Source organism: Spermophilus citellus, assembly GCF_964194105.1.
Source record: "Spermophilus citellus genome assembly, chromosome: 1".
NCBI lineage: Eukaryota > Metazoa > Chordata > Mammalia > Rodentia > Sciuridae > Spermophilus > Spermophilus citellus.
Window position 1 is genome coordinate 25,143,429 of NC_138182.1, and position 18,224 is coordinate 25,161,652.

General features: G+C 35.8%; 1 protein-coding gene across 1 annotated transcript in view; it reads right to left on the minus strand.

Moving 5' to 3' along the window:
• The window catches only part of FLT1 (fms related receptor tyrosine kinase 1), a 169,955-nt gene that overhangs the window by 61,399 nt on the left and 90,332 nt on the right, over window positions 1-18,224 (minus strand). The window contains exons 13-14 of the mRNA XM_081300650.1: window positions 16,540-16,848; window positions 11,591-11,737 (exon numbers count right to left, since the gene is read on the minus strand). Of these exons, the coding sequence (XP_081156776.1) occupies window positions 11,591-11,737; window positions 16,540-16,848 (456 nt within the window). The remainder of the gene's footprint in view (window positions 1-11,590; window positions 11,738-16,539; window positions 16,849-18,224) is intronic.

An 18,224-nucleotide genomic window follows, 5' to 3' on the forward strand; every position in this document is an offset into this window, starting at 1 on the left:
CTAGGAATAGCAAGGATTTTGAGTTATTTAGGTCTTTTATGTCATTTAATAGTTTAATGATTTTTTAAGTTACATTTTTTTTGAGATATGTTGTAAGTTTTGTTGTTATGCACAATGGTATTGGGTTCTTTGAGGGATTACTCTGTCTGAATTTTCTTTTTTAGTTGGGTGTGAGTCATTAGAAGTAACAGGTAGAATTCACTTATAAACATGATCTTTACTTTGTCTTGCTGAGGTGGTGAATTGTATGCCTGGCTGCTTCTAGAGAGTTTGCTTAAGTCATTTTCATGTGCTTGTTTGTGTATTTCCATGGCTTCAGAGGGTGAATACAGATTTCTTCAACCACTAAAATCATAATAATTCCTGTGCAAACTCAGTATTTATTTCTGTTTACTCTAAGAAGCTGTATCTGATTGGATCAGCAGGGCATAGAGCAAGACTTGCAAATGTAGATGCCTTTAGGGGCCAGCCATATAACATAAATGAGTTGGGAATAAAATCATGGGTCTGTGGGGATGGGAGGGGTTGCCTATGAAGCTTAGAGGGCCTATCTTCCATCTGAAAGTGGAAACCTCATCTTAGCTCCTGCCAGATGGGAATTTGAGTCTAGGCATGTCTTCTGATTTTTAAAGAGAAGACAAAAATATGAATTTTTTTATGTTAAAGCTCATGATTTTTAAATGAAATATTAACCAAATTCACTTATTTAAATTTACTGAGTCAATAAAATATTGATGCCAGATAAATTAGATACAACTTTGATTTAGAGAATGTACATAGGGACAAGCTTTTATATTTTTGTTAAGGACCTTCATCATCTGGCCTCTGCCTGTCTTCCAAGCCTCAGTGCCTATTATCTCTCTAAATGGATCCTTGATATGACCATGCTGATCAATTTGCAGTTCATGATAAGCCTCAGTGACTTTATATCCTGTTAAGGGTCAAGTTACTTGTCCTTTAATATTGAAGGTTTAGCTACTTTGGAAAGCATCTTTTGGTTTTTTTGGACCCCTTCTATGTTACTCTTATATTACTTTGTATATGCCCCTACTCTAGCACTTATCATTTTATAATCAAATTGCTGACTTTCTTATCTGCCTGCTCCACAGTGTATTCTTGGAGAAGCCTTCTTACGTAATCTTCAGTGTCTAGCTAACCTTCATTAACTAAGGAAACAACCAAATGAATCCAGACAGTAGAAAATCAAGTATAGGGGTTGGAGGATGAGAGTACGTTTTGTGATCTTTGCTTAAAATTATGAAGCTATGCTAGGCATTGAGTCTTACGCCTTAAGTTGTAGTATTTACTGATGACTTGGAGTGTTTCTGTTTTCTCAGAATTTGTCAAATTGTATGTCTGTTAATTTTGACGTCTTAAGGTTCAAAATGCCCCCAGTTCCTAGAGCTTTAGAAATGCAACCTCTGGTGATTTCACAGGTTTCACTAGCCTCAAAGAGATAATACTTTTCAGAGGGTTGTTTTTCTTGAATACCAATAAGGTATTCTGATGAGAAGACTCAGTGTAAGTACTTAACTGACATATTGTGTTAGTTGCTAGTGGTATTGTGGATCAGTTTGTGAACACATTGGACTACACATTTATCCACGGGTTGTGGTCTAAATTTTTAATATGTCCAACTCTTTTAGTATTTTCAAGGGACTTCGTAAATAATTTACTTTTTCTTATTATACTTTAAGGTGAAAGTCATTGACTATAAAATCTTGATTATCAACCACAACTATCTATAAATTGTAAAACACACAGAGAGAGGTGTGTGTGCATATACTCCTGACTCAATAAATTCTTATGGTATGTTCAGATTTGCCATACCATATCTATAAGAATGGATTTGTCTATACCGCAAAATATAACCACTCACCTACAGTGGCTTTTTTGTGCATGATATTTAAAATTGTACTGACTTTATTAATAGTATTTCTAATGACCATTATAAGACAGAGAAGTACTTCTGCAATGCAAAGAGGTTAAAATCAAGAAAATATATTTTCTAAATAGCTAAGTAAATTTTAGAAGTACATACCGTTAAAACAATGTGTATTGATGTCAAAGGACTTCTAAGGTATATTTAATGATACAAGCAAGTCACATAGTATCCTCTTAAATTCAGATTTCATCTCAGAGATGCTGGCTTTCCCATAGAATGACACTGCCACTCAGTATAATATATTATTTTATTTTAATCTTCATCCTAGTAATTATTGTATGATTGTATACTATATGCTTATAATTTTAAGTTTATTCCTTATATTTTTATGAGAATGTAAATTCAAGGTTCCTGCATTGTTCCAGCACTTAGTTTATGCCTATTATGTGATTTTGCCAAAAGATGGTGTGTATCTTAGATAGCATATGAATTTTCTTTTTTTTTTTTTAATCTTCAGTATAAAGTGGAATTTGTAGAGATTGAGCCCCCTTCTACTCTAAGAGCCCAGTCAGTGCTCTTAGTTTTGGGGTTAGTATCTTTAGACAAGTTAGAAGTCCTTGGGATAACTCCTGAGAGAGTACACCTCCCCACCTGCAGATCCCTTTATCTCTTTATTTCTCTTCTCTATTTTCTTTGTCCCCCATTTTTTCCCCTCTACTGTTGACCTCTCAAGCATTGACTGCTCTTCAGACCAGATGAGCTGCCGACCATGGCTGTGCTCAAAGTATGGTCCCACGTATTCTAAGAGGTCATAGAAAGAATTGAAGGAAGAAGTCAATTCACTCACTGTCAAAAATAAGCAGCTTTGGGGGTTGAGGGTGTTGGTGATAGAGCACGGGCTTAGCATGTAGAAGACCCTGAGTTCCAACCCTAGCACTGCAAAGAAAGGAGGGGGAAAAAAAAGAGAGAGAATATAGGATTTCCATTTTGGGTTATGAAATAGTTCTGAAACTACATTACATAGTAATGGTTGTGCATCATTGTGAATGTACATAGTGTCATTGAACTGTACACTTTAAAATGGTAAAATTTATGTTATATGTATTTTGCCACAATTAGGAAGACAAAAAAAGGAAAGTCTTTCTAAAACGATGCCCATGCTGGGTGTGGTGGTGTACACCTGTAATCCTGGTGACTTCAGTGGCTGAGGAAGGAAGATTGCAAATTTGAGGTTAGCCTCAGCGACTTAGTGAGGATCTAAGCAACTTAGTGAGACCCTGTCTGAAAATTAAATTTTTAAAAAAGGTATGGAGATGTGCTCAGATGTGCTATTGGTAAAGCACCCTGGGTTAAATCCCCAGTATCATATAAATAAATACTAAATAAAATAAAAATTAAAATAAAATGATGTCCACATTGGCAAAGTTCCTTCCTATTTCTTACATTCTGAATTTTCATTTGCAAATTGAAGAGAACTTAACACCTACCTCCAACCAAACTAAAACAACTAGCTCATATGCATATGTTTGTGTTGTCCAAAATGTGATCCCTCAGGTTGTACTTACTGTGGCCAGCAGCTTTCAGAAGGTTTTTATGGGCTGAATAGGAATGAGGATGTTATGCTGTGAAATGCAGCCAGGAAATTTACTTTGGATAAAGCATTAGGGTATGGTATGATATATGATGCTGCATATGTATGTACATCTATATGTGTGAGACCTATATAAGCTGAAACTTGTCAACAAAAAATGTATTTGGGAGCCAAGATTGATTCTATATAAATAGCTTTTATTGATTTCCAATTCAAAATGGGACTTTACTTATAGGTTACTTTATTTTTCTAGAAGTAAACTATTGAACTCTACAGCTGTACTTTTCAGTTTCATTGAACTAGCCAAATATTAAGATGTAATTGCAGAATTGTGGGAATTATATAAAGTAACATTTTTGCTTTTTTGTCATGTTGTGACTGGTTAAAGTCAGGGTTCCTCTTTTGACTGAGGTCAGGGTTGTAGCTCTGAACTTCGGCAATGCCAACAGATTTTATTTTCTGTGCAGTTACCCAGCTCCACTCTTTTATTGCCACTCCTTTCTCTTCACCTTCTAAAAGGAAGTTTATTCTTGGAAAAGAACCAAGCCTTGATTCTGCACTGGTCCAAAGTGTTCTTCATATTTTATTGTTGTCAGAAGTACAAATAAAATTTAAGAATGTGTTTTGAGGTCTCAGCCTAAGAAAAGAGCTGTTTCACTATTCACTATTGAAACTTGGGCTGCTTCTTGGTCTGGATAGAGATCCCTCTGACTTTGATGTCACGTACTGAAGAGAAAGGACTAGTAAGAATAGTAGCTTAGCCAGTCCCACCAGCCTTAGTGGAGTTGGTAAGAGCCACAGGCCACCTTCACATGCATTGTCCTATGCATACCTGGGAATCCTGAATATCCTTCTTTTCTGCTATAATAGTTCTTCATTCATTGTGCATCATAGAGTAGATTGCATGAGAAAAAAAAGGTGCTTTCTACTCAAGTTTTACAAATGATAATCAAACTTTCTAAATTGCATTATTACTATGAAATCAAGCAAAACTGTCAATTCTTAATAGCCTGGAGGTGAAGATGGTCAGTTTTATCATCCCTGGGCATTATTAACATTCTCATTAGTATCCTCATCTCTCTCTCCTTTCCTTAAGATATTTCCTAGATCTGTTCAAATCACTTTACCACCCAGAGATGATTCTATTCTCTCTTTATGTGTGATAATGAGTATGGTGCTTACAAATACAGATAAATGGTGTCAGGGATAGGCTGGTGACGGGAAAAATGTCCCTTTCAGGTCAGTAGATAAATACTTAGTCCTGGTAACCAAGAAAATTCCATTTAAGGTATATTAATCACTGGGTTAGAGTGGTCCTCTCCTGCTCCAGCCTCAGTCTATTGAAGATACAGTTTATTCTTTCTCAATTCTGTTGTTCCAATACTAGTGCTTTTACCTTCAAAGTCTAAAAATGTTTCACTCTTATAGAAATTTAAATAAGAGTTCGATGACAATTTTTGGTACAGGCAGACTTTACCATAAAGATCTCAGGTCAGTATTTCCTTATATTCTCTTATGTATTTTTGAAAGAGGGAGAGTTTGTTACTTCAGCATTTTAATGAATTTCAGAAACTCCATTTTCTCTGCACAATCATATGTGAGATCATTTGTACTTGTATCAGTGTAAACCTACATAGGACTGCTGCGTTTTGTCAGCTTTGCAAGCATATCCTTATCCTTACTCCTTAAAGTGCCACTACAGAGTGGGTTGCCACCAGCCCCTCTCTTGGGGCACGCACTCAGCCATGTCACTTGTTAGGACCTCAGTGGAAAAATATGGGAAGGGTATGAGGTAGAAAGATGACTTTTGATTATTTTAAAGGAGCTGCCAGTCCCTCAAGCAGGTGACTGGAGAGAGAGTAAAGAGACTCAGGGTCTCAGTTTCTTTAAGGTGACTTCATATCATTGTCCCAAGTCTGAGTGCAAACCTTAACCATTTCTAGCCCAATAGAAATTTTTTTTCTTTTTCTTTTTTTAAGAGTAGGGTGTATTTATTTATTTGTTGGTGCTGGAGATGGAACTCAGGGCCTTGTGCGTGCTACGCAAGTGCTGTACTACTGAGCTACATTCTCAGCAGAAATGAATGCTTCCTAAAGGAGCTGTGGTGTGTGATAACCCTTGGGAACCAAACCAAACTCAGACCTGTCAGATAGAATTGATCTCCAAGTTGGGACCTATGTGGTTCTTTCTGGATATTGGTTCCTTTACACTGCTGCATTTTCTCTCCGATTGCTGCCTTGTATTACACTCACACTAGCTTTTATTTCCCCCTGTCAAGGTAAATATGTCTTCCATCACCTTCATCTGTCAACATTTTTGTACCCTATTAGTCCCTCCTAATGGTTCCTAGTAGCTTCTTTACCCAGTTCTAGTTTGGAGACTCTTGCTTTTATTACCTGTCCCAAATTCTCTTTTATTTCTTATCTTTCCTCTATTCTATATATTTAACTAAGAATTAGTAAGAACCTATTGTATGCTCAGTATTAAGGTAGCAAAATTAAAATACAAAGGTATTTTGTTTTTGATTATCTAATGTAGTAAAGATTTTTTAAATTAAATTTATTTTTAAATTGATACATAGAAAATTGTACATATTGAAAATTACACATTTTCCATGTGGCATTTTGATACATGTATACATTGTGTAATGCTTAACTAAAGTTAAACAAGTCTGTCTCCTCAAACATCATTTCTTGAATGAATTTTTTTTTTTTTTTTTTTTTTTTTTTTGTGGAGATTGAACCCCAGAACTTTGTTCGTGCTAGGCAAAAACTTTACCATGGAGCTACATTCCCACCCTCCAAACATTTATCATTTCTTCATGATGAAAACTTTCTATATATTTTATTCTAGCTTTTTGAAGTGTGGTTCCATTATTGTTTTCTGTAGTTAATCTATTGTGCAGCAAGCACACCAGAATTTTTTTGCTATTAACTGTAATTTAGTACCTGTTGATCAACCTGTCCTCATCTCTCATATTAAAGATATTTTAATCCTGTGATTAAGTCATAGTTCTTGTCCCCTTTATTCATCTTACTCCATTTAAAAAAAAAACTATTTGACATGATAATAAATAAGTCAGGACACACATGGTTGTTGCTTGAAGAAGCTGTATTTCATTGAAATGTATACATAAGTTAATTGTTTTGGATCTTTTTGTTACCCAAGTTTTTCACTGCTATATTTCTAGAGCCTAGCAGGTGCCAGACATGAAGAAGCACCTTATAAATATTTATTGAATCAGTAAATAGATGAGTGTTGGGCTGATATGAAATGAATTCTAGACTTTTTAAAACTTAAAAGTAACATTTGGCTTCAAAATTGTTAACTCTGTACATGTGATGTCTGTTTTTAAAAATACTTTATTTTTTTAAATATGCTCTAGGTTGTTTAAAAATATTCTTTAAATAAACTACTGTCTTCCAGAGAATTCCATGTTTATGAGTGAGTAATGAGGAGATATTCATTGTTTTTAGGTCCTTTAAAACTAGTCCTCTTGTGATTAGTGTGAACTAATGCTTAGTTCCACATGCTCAGTGTTCAGAGTGAAATTCTTTTGACTTCAGAGTCAAACTCTCTGGGTTGAATGTGGTGCCTTGCCCTTTAATCCTGTCCTGAGCTAGTATTTCCCTCTTTAAGCTTTCTCAACCTTGAGTCTACAAAACAGGTGTAATCGTTCAGCACTTCTTATTAAATTATTAAGAGTAATAAACAAATTAATATCAGTAAAATACTTAGAGCAGTGCTGGCAACTTAATTGGTGCTTGGTAAGAAAATTGATCTGTGGAATGCATTTAACAACAATACCTACCTCATGGGATAGTTATGAAAAATAGTTTCATTATTTTTTTGATACTGGGGATTGAAGCCAGGGGTACTTTAACACTGAAGTACATCCCCAACCCGTTAACTTTTTTTTTTCTTGCTAAGTTTCTGAGGCTTGCCTCAAACTTGTGATTCTCCTGCCTTAACCTTCTGAGTTGCTGGGATTACAGGTGTGTGTCCTCATTCCTGGCATAATTGTGAAAATTAAATGAGAGATTTCTAGCACACATACATAGTACCTTGATGCCTAGTAAATGCTTCATAAATTTTTATGATTATTCTTAGATATATCTTAATATGTCTTCTTTACTATCTGTAATTTTTTTAAAAAAATAAGCACACATAAAACCAGAGACCAACCAAGTGATACACTGAATGGCATAAATCAGAAGAGACTTGGACATTGGAAGAAAGGAAGAATCCCTGTCCTGGAATGTGAGAGAAGAATCCCTGGTGACAAGAATTAGAGTGGAGCAAGAAGAACTTAGAGGAAGGAGAGTTTTTCAAGCAGGAATCAAAATAGTCTGTAGTCCAGAGGGCTGAGGGAAACAGAGGAGAAAGGCCAGAGTAAGGATAAATGAGTGGCAGCCGGTGGTGGGCAATCAGTGGTAAAGTGAGGCTGGGGAGAGCCTGCTGTTGCCCCAGTTGGGCAGTAGCCAGCAGGATGTCCAGGGCTGCTTTTCTTCTCAATTGGATCTCCGTGGCAGAGGTGGCCTCTCCCAGCCCCTGTGTACATGCCTTCCTTTGCCTATACACTTTTGTTCCTGCATCCTTTTTGTTCTTGCTTGATGCCCTTTGGCCCAAGAATTTACTACTCAGCTTTCGTAACACTTTCTTGGGATTGCATTTCTTCTGGAGAATGGCTGTGTCCCACTGAAAGCTTTTTCCTGAAAGGAAATGAGCAGGGAGGAAAAAGCTCTGACTACCCTGAGGTCTTTCAGCAGGCCATTAGAGCGTGAGCTCTCGTGTGTGCCCTGCTTCCTTTTGCATATTTTCTTTGGAATGGGGACGAGTCATCATTTAACAAATAACTATGATAGTGGACCAGATCCTATCATGGATCCAAGGCCCCTAAGATTCTTTTGGTATAAAGATCCCTTTTGAACTGCCAGGCTTCCTATAAAAGATGTATCCCAGGTTTCTACACGACACACACCTTATTCTCTTTTTTTGTTTGTTTAACTCACTCTGGCCTCAATGGCTGAGTGTATAATGAACTAGTTTTCAGGCTTTTTAGGCTCTGGGCTCAATATTCTTTCCTTTTAGCTTTGGAACACTGATTAAGGATGATCACCTTGGTTACCTATAATTTGTTACCCATGGGTTTGTAAAAAGAAATAACCACAGAAGAGTTGGCATCTTTGAAGATAATTATGTATATGGACATGGGGGTCATAGTCATGGAGCATATTATGTTGGCTACTGCATTTGCTGACTCAAATGGCAATATTGTGTATGAAACTTTATAGGACCTATATACATGTAAAAGATTGTCTCCAAGAAATTAAGAAATTCATTTCCAAAAGGATATAGTAGGTTTAAAGAGTAAATAAAGAGAAAAGAGATATAAAGCATAGTTGAATTTAATAAATGCTAAAAGCATTATTAGAGTGATATTTATAAATATTTTACACAAGAATTTATAAGAGATCTATTGTAGATATTCTTCAGGGGTAGATATCTTTCTTATATTTAGAGTTGTTTGATATTTGAGATAGATAACTTAGTAACTCTTGATACCTTCCATGAATTCTGACAACTTGTGAGCCAATTTCTGTGTAAATGAGGTGGGTCTGAAGGTGGCATTTACTAAGCTATGACTATGGGCCAGGTTAGTTATGTTCATTCACTTAAACCTCACCACATCCCTGTGCAGTCAACATTATTATCCTGATTTTATAAACAAGGAAATAGAAGCTCAGAGAGTAGGACAAGTGAGTTGTTCAAATTCTTACATGACTCATGAATGCTGGGCTTAAAACTCTGATCTCCCTAGTATATCATAATCCTTTTCTTTTTGTGTAACTGCCTGGACACATTCTCTTGCTAAATCTTTCCTCCATGCCCATAATGGTCCTGAGCTTTCAAATTTGATTTAACCCATATCCAAAATATTAAACTGAACTTAGGTCAGTTTACTTTTTCAAAGATACACTCATCATCATGCATTAACTTTATATAAAATATATTTTGTGATCAAGCAAATTTGGGGAATACAGAATTAAAACCAATTTACCATGTTTCTTTACTGCAGGACTTCTTTGGGTTTTATATATACTCTGAATCTCTAAAGAAGAATATTACACACATCCTTTTACAAGCTATTTATTGTTGATGTATTCACTCATCCTTTTATTGTAGTAGAAAGCCTCAATGGGTTCTTTTTCATGGAACTACCTATCTTGGTAGTGTGTCATTTTGGGTAAATCATTTTACCTCTTTAGCCAATTTTCGATTTGCCATATTGGACTAAAGATCTCTTTGGCTTAAAAGATACTCTAAAGGTCTCTTTGGCTTAAAAAATTCTATGGTAGAGGCTCTGTCCCAAATCTAGGCATTTGTCCAGACAAATAAACTTGCTAAGTATAGAATATGATTTTCTGAAAACCACTCATTAATTATTTGCCAAATACTATGCTAGATTCTGAAGATATAAAGATAAAAATAGGATAAATAAGATAGACTATTTCTCAGGAGGAGGAATACAAATCAAAAGATGATTTAAAAATTAAGAGAGCAGAAGAAATAGATAATATAGACACATATGAAGTGATGATTATATATATATTTTCAAAATCTCAAGAAAGAAGTTGAAGCATTCACAAGTAATAAAGACTTATGGAGGAGTTGCCTTCTCCTTGTGGAGTTGTGCAAGGCCTGGTAGAGGGAGAACAGCAAATCCGAGTCTTGGGACAGGTAGGCATCATACAAAGGGAAAGTACTCCAGGCAGAAGGGGCATAAGAACAAAAAAAAGCACAGAGGGTTGAAGCAGCATAATGTGGGCAGTGATCTATAAAAGGCAGGGGAGGCTGAGCATGGACTTGCAGTAGGCAGGGCTATTTGTTGAGGGCTTTCTGTGTCAGATGCTTGAACTTTATCAGATGATGTGGTGGGGAGTGAGCAGGAGACCTAAGCAGAGAAGTGACATGGTCACAGATGCATTTTATAGAGCTGTGTAGAAAATAGAAAAGAGAGGGAGGGAGACAAGTTCAAGATGACTGCAGATGTTGAGGCCAGCTAATGAGCACCTGAACCAGTAGAATAATTGGACAGCAGAGGAAGGGATGGATTTGAGAAACATTTAATATTTAGTAGGTACAAGCTGCTCAGTCTGGTGATAGATTAGATGAGGAGGGCAAAGGTGAGGTAATCACCTTCTAGTTTGGATGAATAAGTGTATAATGTCAGCATTATAGGTGCTACCTTGTGGAGAAAAATTATGTGATGTGATTGGTTTGGGACCTATGCAGTATAAGGCCCTTCTAAGACATTAGTCACTATCTAAAAATTTGGAGTTGTTATACAAACTCATCCTGTGCAAATGGAGGTTTCAGTTGGAGTAGAGAACTCACATGTAAGGACCATTTAATGTTGCCACTTACTTGATTTAGGTTGTTGGAATATTACAACTAAATGGCAGTGTTATTTTATTTTATATTATTGTATTTTGTGGTGCTGGGATCAAACCCAGGACCTTGCTGGTGCCAGGCAAGTGGCAACTTTAGTTTTAATATAAATGTAATTATTAATAAAAAATATAAATAAGGTCAGTTAATCTTAACCATAGCATTATGAGGTTTGCAAAAGATGGTGTTTGTACTTACTTACTGGTTAAGCTCTAGTGGTTTTAAGAATATTTATTGCTGGGGAAAAAAAGTCTATAACAACTAATTTAGAAATTTTTTACCAGTATGAAAATAGCGTTCTTTTCTCAATCATTAAAATTGGTGTTGATGAATTTGAAAGATTATAAATCTACTTCTCTGAATTAGATGTTCAAGCTGTGTAATACTTCATGCCAAGAAATTAACTTCTCACTTTCCTAGTGAGGAGTTCAATGCACTATAAAGCATTACAATTGATAGGATTTTTTATAGAGTTAGGAATATGGGCCCCATAAGAACAGGTCTAACTATTCCTCACCGGAAGTTGACAAAAGTATGAGCCTAGTTTTTGCAGCTCTTTTAGTAAAGTAGTCCTAGATGTAGGAGAAGCAGATGATAGGAAAGTGGGAGAAGAGTTGTGAGGAAGGACGAGAAATAAATGCAAGGAAAAACAAATCTCTTACCGGGTTCTTGTTGTATTTTGTGGTTGTTTTTAAACCAAGTGATCTGAGGCTCTGGGACACCGTGAGCTTGACAGTCTAAAGTGGTAGAGCTGCTGATGGCTACTGTGTGATCACTGAGGTTTCGCAGAAGGTGTGGCGCTTCCTGATCTATTGAGGGAAGAAAGGGAGTTGTGATTACTTGTCAGTTTTACTTTTATCTTATATGCATATCAACATTTCAAATATACATAGAAATAGCAAAACTCAAGGTTTCATGTACATTTGGTCCCTTTTCTCTTCAGTAGTTAATCTACTGCTTCCTCTTTAGTAATAAATTGAATAAATTTAATAAATTGAAATGTGTAGAACACAATAAAATCAAGAACTAGATTCTGTATTTTTAAATTTTAATAGAAAAGTTTTTGCCTGGCCAACTGGTTGCCTTCTCTCCTCCCTGTTCCCTCCACCCTGCAGAGAAGAGTTTTTCTAAAATGCAAGGATCTTGTGTAGTTTTACAAATACAGAAAAATGTGATTTTGCGTATAGGCTTACAGTAAATGTTCATATTAATGTATAGTGTTGGTAGATAAGCTAATATAATTTCATAGTCCTTTCCCACTTTTTTTTTTTTTTTTTTGCATGTTAGGCATGCACTCTACCACTGAGCCATACTCCCAGCCTTATGTACTTTTGTTGATGTTTGTGAGGGTATGTTTGTGTTACTCTGTAACCTAAATTTTAAGGCAGCAGACCAAACAGAATTCTTGAATTTTGAAAGCTTTATTGGTTGTTTCCTTCCTCCATTTCCTTCCCCAATGCAAGCAACCAAAAGATTAATTCAAGAGGCAGAGGCACAGATTTGTAGGTTTTGCACTATATAATAGTACAAATATTGTATTTTATATTATTTTCTCTTAAAACATACAAATATGATACAATACAATTTATTTTAATAAAATGCCAACCAATATAGTACAACAAAATGAATTTAATACATTAAGATGCAATACATTACAATATTAAAATCCCACATAGGAACAGCAGTACCCCTAAGGCCCCCAATGAGTACAGTGTCTCTAATGAAGTAGTCAGTCCTGCTGATGTGTATACATTCTAATTAGGTGGGTACTAGAGTGGTAGCTCAAGATTCCAAGGAAAAAGAACAAAAACAATCCTAATGTCTCCCCCACCCTCCCAAATTATCCCTTTCCACTCGTTGCAAATCCTGGAACAGAAATCAAAAGAGTTTTGGCATAACTTACACATTCTGCGTCACTGGTTTCAGTTATACAGTATGAACTTTCTCTGACCATTTTTGATTTCCTCATCTTAGTGTACTAACACTGTGAAAGCAGCTTAGGAGTAATTACAATGCTACAAAAGATGATACAGTGCAGTGGCTTTGATTCCACGTCCCTGTAGGATTCTGCCGACTCCCAAAACCTTTCTCTTTTTATTCCTGCAGGAAAACTCTCAGGATTAGCATTCGTTAAAGCCATTTAGAAATCCCAGGTTAAAAGTATATTATCATATGACTTTTATAGCATGTTGAAGTAGTATAACATGGCAGGATTACTATCAGTTAAGAGAAACAGATTTCTCAATAAATTTTGATTTCCATAGCTTATCATTAGTCACTTTATATAAAATGAAATCTGAAGGCAAAAAACAAAAAACAAAAAACAAAACAGTGTTGAAGGATGTGCTCTGATTTATAAAACCTTCTTCAGACATAGTGTAGATTGAATGATAGCAATGGTCCTTTTTCTTCTTTCAGCATGTCTTTCCTATTCTTTTCCTAAATGTTGCAGAACCGTTGCAACATTTCTGTGTTTGCATTCTGGGCAATCTGTCAAACAGCTTTACTTAACTGAAAATGCAGCTTTGTATAAGGCCTTCAATTTATGATCCCTGCTTGCTCTTTACAAATTTGACATTTTTATGCAGCAAAGACCCCAAACATATCAATGAAACATGACAAGATAGTAAAGAATTGTATCATATTATTATTTAGTATCTTCTTTAGTGGCAAGACAACTTTGACATCTCATTTAAAATAACTCAGACCCAGTTCACTGAGTTATATATTCTTTAGAGCTTCCTCCTGCACATTTTCCAGTGTGTTAAAATATGCTAAAATAATCTGTCGTTGCTCATAGGCCTTCTAAAAGGAAATGCAAATGCAAGGCTCACAACACCTAAATTATTTTCATAGATGTAATCATCAACACAGACAGATTTGGACTTCCCTGACAGATGTATTTGAAAACAATTCTTATATAGAAGAGAACATTTTATTTCAACATACATGTCTTAAAGAATCCCCAAAGGCCCTATTTATGACACAAACATAAGACAATAAAAGCAGCCAAAAAGCTGCAGAATTAACATGGAAATCTCAATTAAATACAAGGTTCATATAAACATTCTGAAACATACAGTGTTAGGATTTATTTCTGGAAAAAATGTTGCCCTGTGTTAAATGTCTCATTTTTTGGCTAGTTTCCAAATGACGACCCAACCCAGGAGTCATATTTTGTTAATTTTCTACTTTATATACTGTAATAATCTGATTTGACATTTTAAGAAAAGTACATTGAACCCATGTGTACTCGATGGAAATAGATACCTGCTTTCCAGAATTTAACAAAGTACAACTGGTCCTGTTAAACTGAGAAAATTGGAATTAACAGAATATTTCTTCTGGTTATCAGTAGCCAAAGATAGCTGCCTACCAGGTGGTGGTGGTTCTTTTCAGTATTATGGCCCCAGAGATTTCCCAGGTCCTATAAATATATAATTTCTTTTCTCCATTTGGAATGGGGTCTAAGGAACCAGCCTCATACCCCTATTCCACCAATTATTCTTTCTTTCTCTTTTTCCCCTCTATTATCCTCACCTCATTTCATACCCTTAGATGTAACAAAAAGCAAAATTCACCCAGTTAGTTTCTTTTCTAAAAAACAGCTGTCTGGAAGATTAATTACATAGTGAACAATTAATTAGTCTATGAAATTCTTTTTTTTCTCTCTTTTTTTTGGAAAATCATCTCTTGGAATACTAACATCTTCCCCTCCCCACAAAAACTGGAGTAAGGGGAAGGAAATGGTTGGCTTTGCATGTCCAATATATCATTTTCATAAGTAATTCCTAAATTATTTCATTTGCTTTTTTAGCTTTCATAAAAACCAAGGCCCCCAAGTTCTGTTTGGCATTGTTTCCTGAAGGAACACACTGACTTATAATGAACAAAGAGACCAGGCCAAAGAGCCATAGGTAAAATTTCAAGATACAATTGATTATTCTTTCCTTTGGGCTGACAACTTCCAGGTTACTAATTGTTTTCAGAGCATTTGGGGCTCCATAAAACTGGCATTCTGGGGAAATGCTATTGTTTACTCTTTCACACTTGACAAAAGCAATTCCCACGTGAAAGACAAGTTTAGCCGTGGGACAGAGTCTACTACCTAAAGGAGGAAACAGGCTGGTGAGTTCCCAAGCTTGAAAAGTTGTCATATTGTCACCTCCTATTGAACTGCCCAGCCACTGTTTCTCAGCCATGGCTATTTTGGTCATTATAGTTTTATTTTTTTTCCCTTGTAGTTCATGCAAGTCACATGTAATAATTAATCATAAATGAAAACAACAGAACAATGTATATTAAATTAATGAAAAATTCATTTCCCCCTAAAATGCAAGCTTAAAGCAAGAGATAATAATCTGTCTTGTTTTAAAAAAGAAATGGCATGTATTTTTAAATGACTGATTCTGTTTCTGTGGTTTTGCCATTTCTTAATCCTCATAAAAATCCAATTAACATTTTGCATATGGGGAAAATGGGCTTTTTTTATTGGTTGTTCACAACATTACAAAGCTCTTGATATATCATATTTCATAATGGATAGATTTTCAATTGACATTTAGAAGAATGCATTAACTCTCTGGTTACAGTAGCTTTTATTTCTTTAAATAAATATAAGGACCACCTTTGAATGCCATCACCTCAACATAATAGAGTTCTTTAAAAGAATAAGAGGGAGACACAGATATTTAAAACGAAGGCTTGGTGCATTTTCAAGTGCTGCTAGTGGCTGTTTAGTCCAGTCTGGGGTAGTGACTAGTTGCTGGACTTGTTCCTGCAGTACTAACAGCATAATGAATATGACCTGGAAGTATGTGAGAGAGGGGGTGGTTGATTTAAGTGGACTTTCATAATAAACACTGTGCCAAGCTTTACTTTCTTTGAATTATTCCAACATCTTGCACCCCCAGGGCCCATTTTAGAAACTCCAGTTTAAGATCAACGTGCTTAATGTAAGAAAAAACAAGAAGCATTTTCAAATAAATACGCATTACACCTTGCTTTCCAGGTGCTATTTACAAATCAAGAGCAGATGAAATAGTATAAAATAAAACCATGCAGAAGTCCAACAGAGTCTCAAATTCAATGATACTCATTTCTGAACTGGAAAATTAACTTATTCATGTCCATCTTTGGCAGAAACCAGCATTTGTTTAAGTTATTCAGTTTGTGCAGCTTCACAACTTAAAAGTAAAAAGAGGTTGGCATCAAAGTGGAAGGAAAGGATCAGTCCCAAGTTGTTGTTTATCAGGCAGGAGAAGACAGCAAGAGCGAAAAACAGAGATTGCAGTGCAGGGATCCTCCAAATCCAAACGTGCACCAGGTCGGCCCCAGAGGGCAAAGCCCTCAGCCTGAACGGGGAGCCCCAAGCTGGCACCTGGGGGGCTCTCATAATTACTCCTATCATCTCCGAACTCATTTTGGGAGGAGCATCTCCTCTGAGCCTGAAAGTTAGCAACAGTGACAATAAATCAAGATGATATGAGACAACTGTTACTTTTTTAATGAGTCCTTTAATGTTTTACATTACTTTGTGTGGTACAATCATTCCTCGTGCTTTTAAATTTGGAGATCCGAGAGAAAACAGCCTTTTTGTTGCAGTGCTCACCTCTAATAATAACTTCTGTCTTCTGAAGGATTTCTTCCCCTGTGTATACGTTCCTGGCTCTGCAGGCATAGGTGCCCGAATCTTCCAGAGATACATTCTTGATGATAAGGTTAAGAGTAATAGAGTACTCTTTAGTGATGGCCATTTTTTGCTTGCTGATACTGTGATGCATTGTTCTGTTGTTTACTGTGCGCAACAAAATCCAAGTAATGTCTCTGTATAAGAATTTATTAACTGTGCAAGACAGTTTCAGGTCCTCTCCTTCTGTAGGCATTTTTTCCAAGTTAACATGAAACCCATTTGGCACATCTATAAAATAAAAATGAAGAATTTCAGAAAAATTGTAGAAAAATCAGTGTCACCTAATGAGATAGTCAAAGATCTTAAGAATTGTTCCTACACAAATTCTTTCAGCATTAGCATTAAAAAGGATGAGTATTTGTCTTTTTATTTTAGGGGAACTGGTTTAACAGAACAGGGAGACCAAGTAAGCTCATTCTCTAAGAAGTGAGATAGGAAAAGCAAATCAGGGACAGTTTATTAGGAAGGCACTTTTTCCTTATTTGCCTGAAGTTGCTTTTCACAGTGGAATGTTTTTTTCCAACTTGGTATGATAACCTTGTTTCCCACTTTTTAAATTATATACAGTCCTCCTACTGGTAAGTGGACACTTTTTGCTGGGGATGGAATCCCACTTGCAAGGCAAGTGCTTTCCCACTGAGCTATACCCATTTGAAGTGGGCAAAATAGTGTGAATTAACATAAGAGCAATTTGCACTAAACCCAAAGATAGATGTATGGGCAAACTTGACCAAAATAGCTTACAAATAAGCATGGGAAGTTGTAGGTATTTGCCCTACCCTTTGCCAGTGACAAGCTGCTGATCCAGCAGTATCCTCACTCTTTGCTGGCACTGTGGACTAGAAGAAAGCTAGGCCCCCTTTATGGTGGTGGCCCTACTCAGACATAAAGAGCAAAGATTTCTTCTGAAAATTTCAGGTTTCAAAAATGGAAAAGAACAATTTTTAAAAAATCACTGGAAGAGTTGCCAAACTCCAAAGATGGCAAAAATAATTTAAAAAATTAAGATTTTGGGCTGGGGCTGTAGCTCAGTGGTAGAGCACCCTGTCTTGCATATGTGAGGCACTGGGTTCGATCCTCAGCACCACACGAAAATAAATAAAGATATTGTGTCCAACTACAACTAAGAAAATACTAAAAATAAATAAATTAATTAATTAAAAAAAAAAGATTTAGGGTTGGGGCTATACTCAGTGATAAAGCACTTGTCTACCACCCATAAGGCCCTGGGTTCAATCCCCAGCAGCTCAAAAAAAAAAAAAAAAAGTCACATTTACTCTCAAAAACATTTTATTTTTATTTTATTTATTTATTTATTTATTTATTTTTTTAATTTTTATTTATTTTTTTTAATTTTAATTTTATTGTTGGTTGTTCAAAACATTCAAAAACATTTTAAATATGTTCTGAAAGTGACTGTGTCACTAAAAGCCATTTCTTCTCCAGTGTCAATTCCTGGCTTACCTTCTTCTCTAAGTTACTTTAGTGATAATCTGTGTGCTCTCCTCAGCATTTCTACTAAGACCAGCATTTTGCTTTTAGGCTGTGAGTTCCTTATTGACATTCTGGACCATTTTACTGAGGATTTTAAAAAACCATTGGCT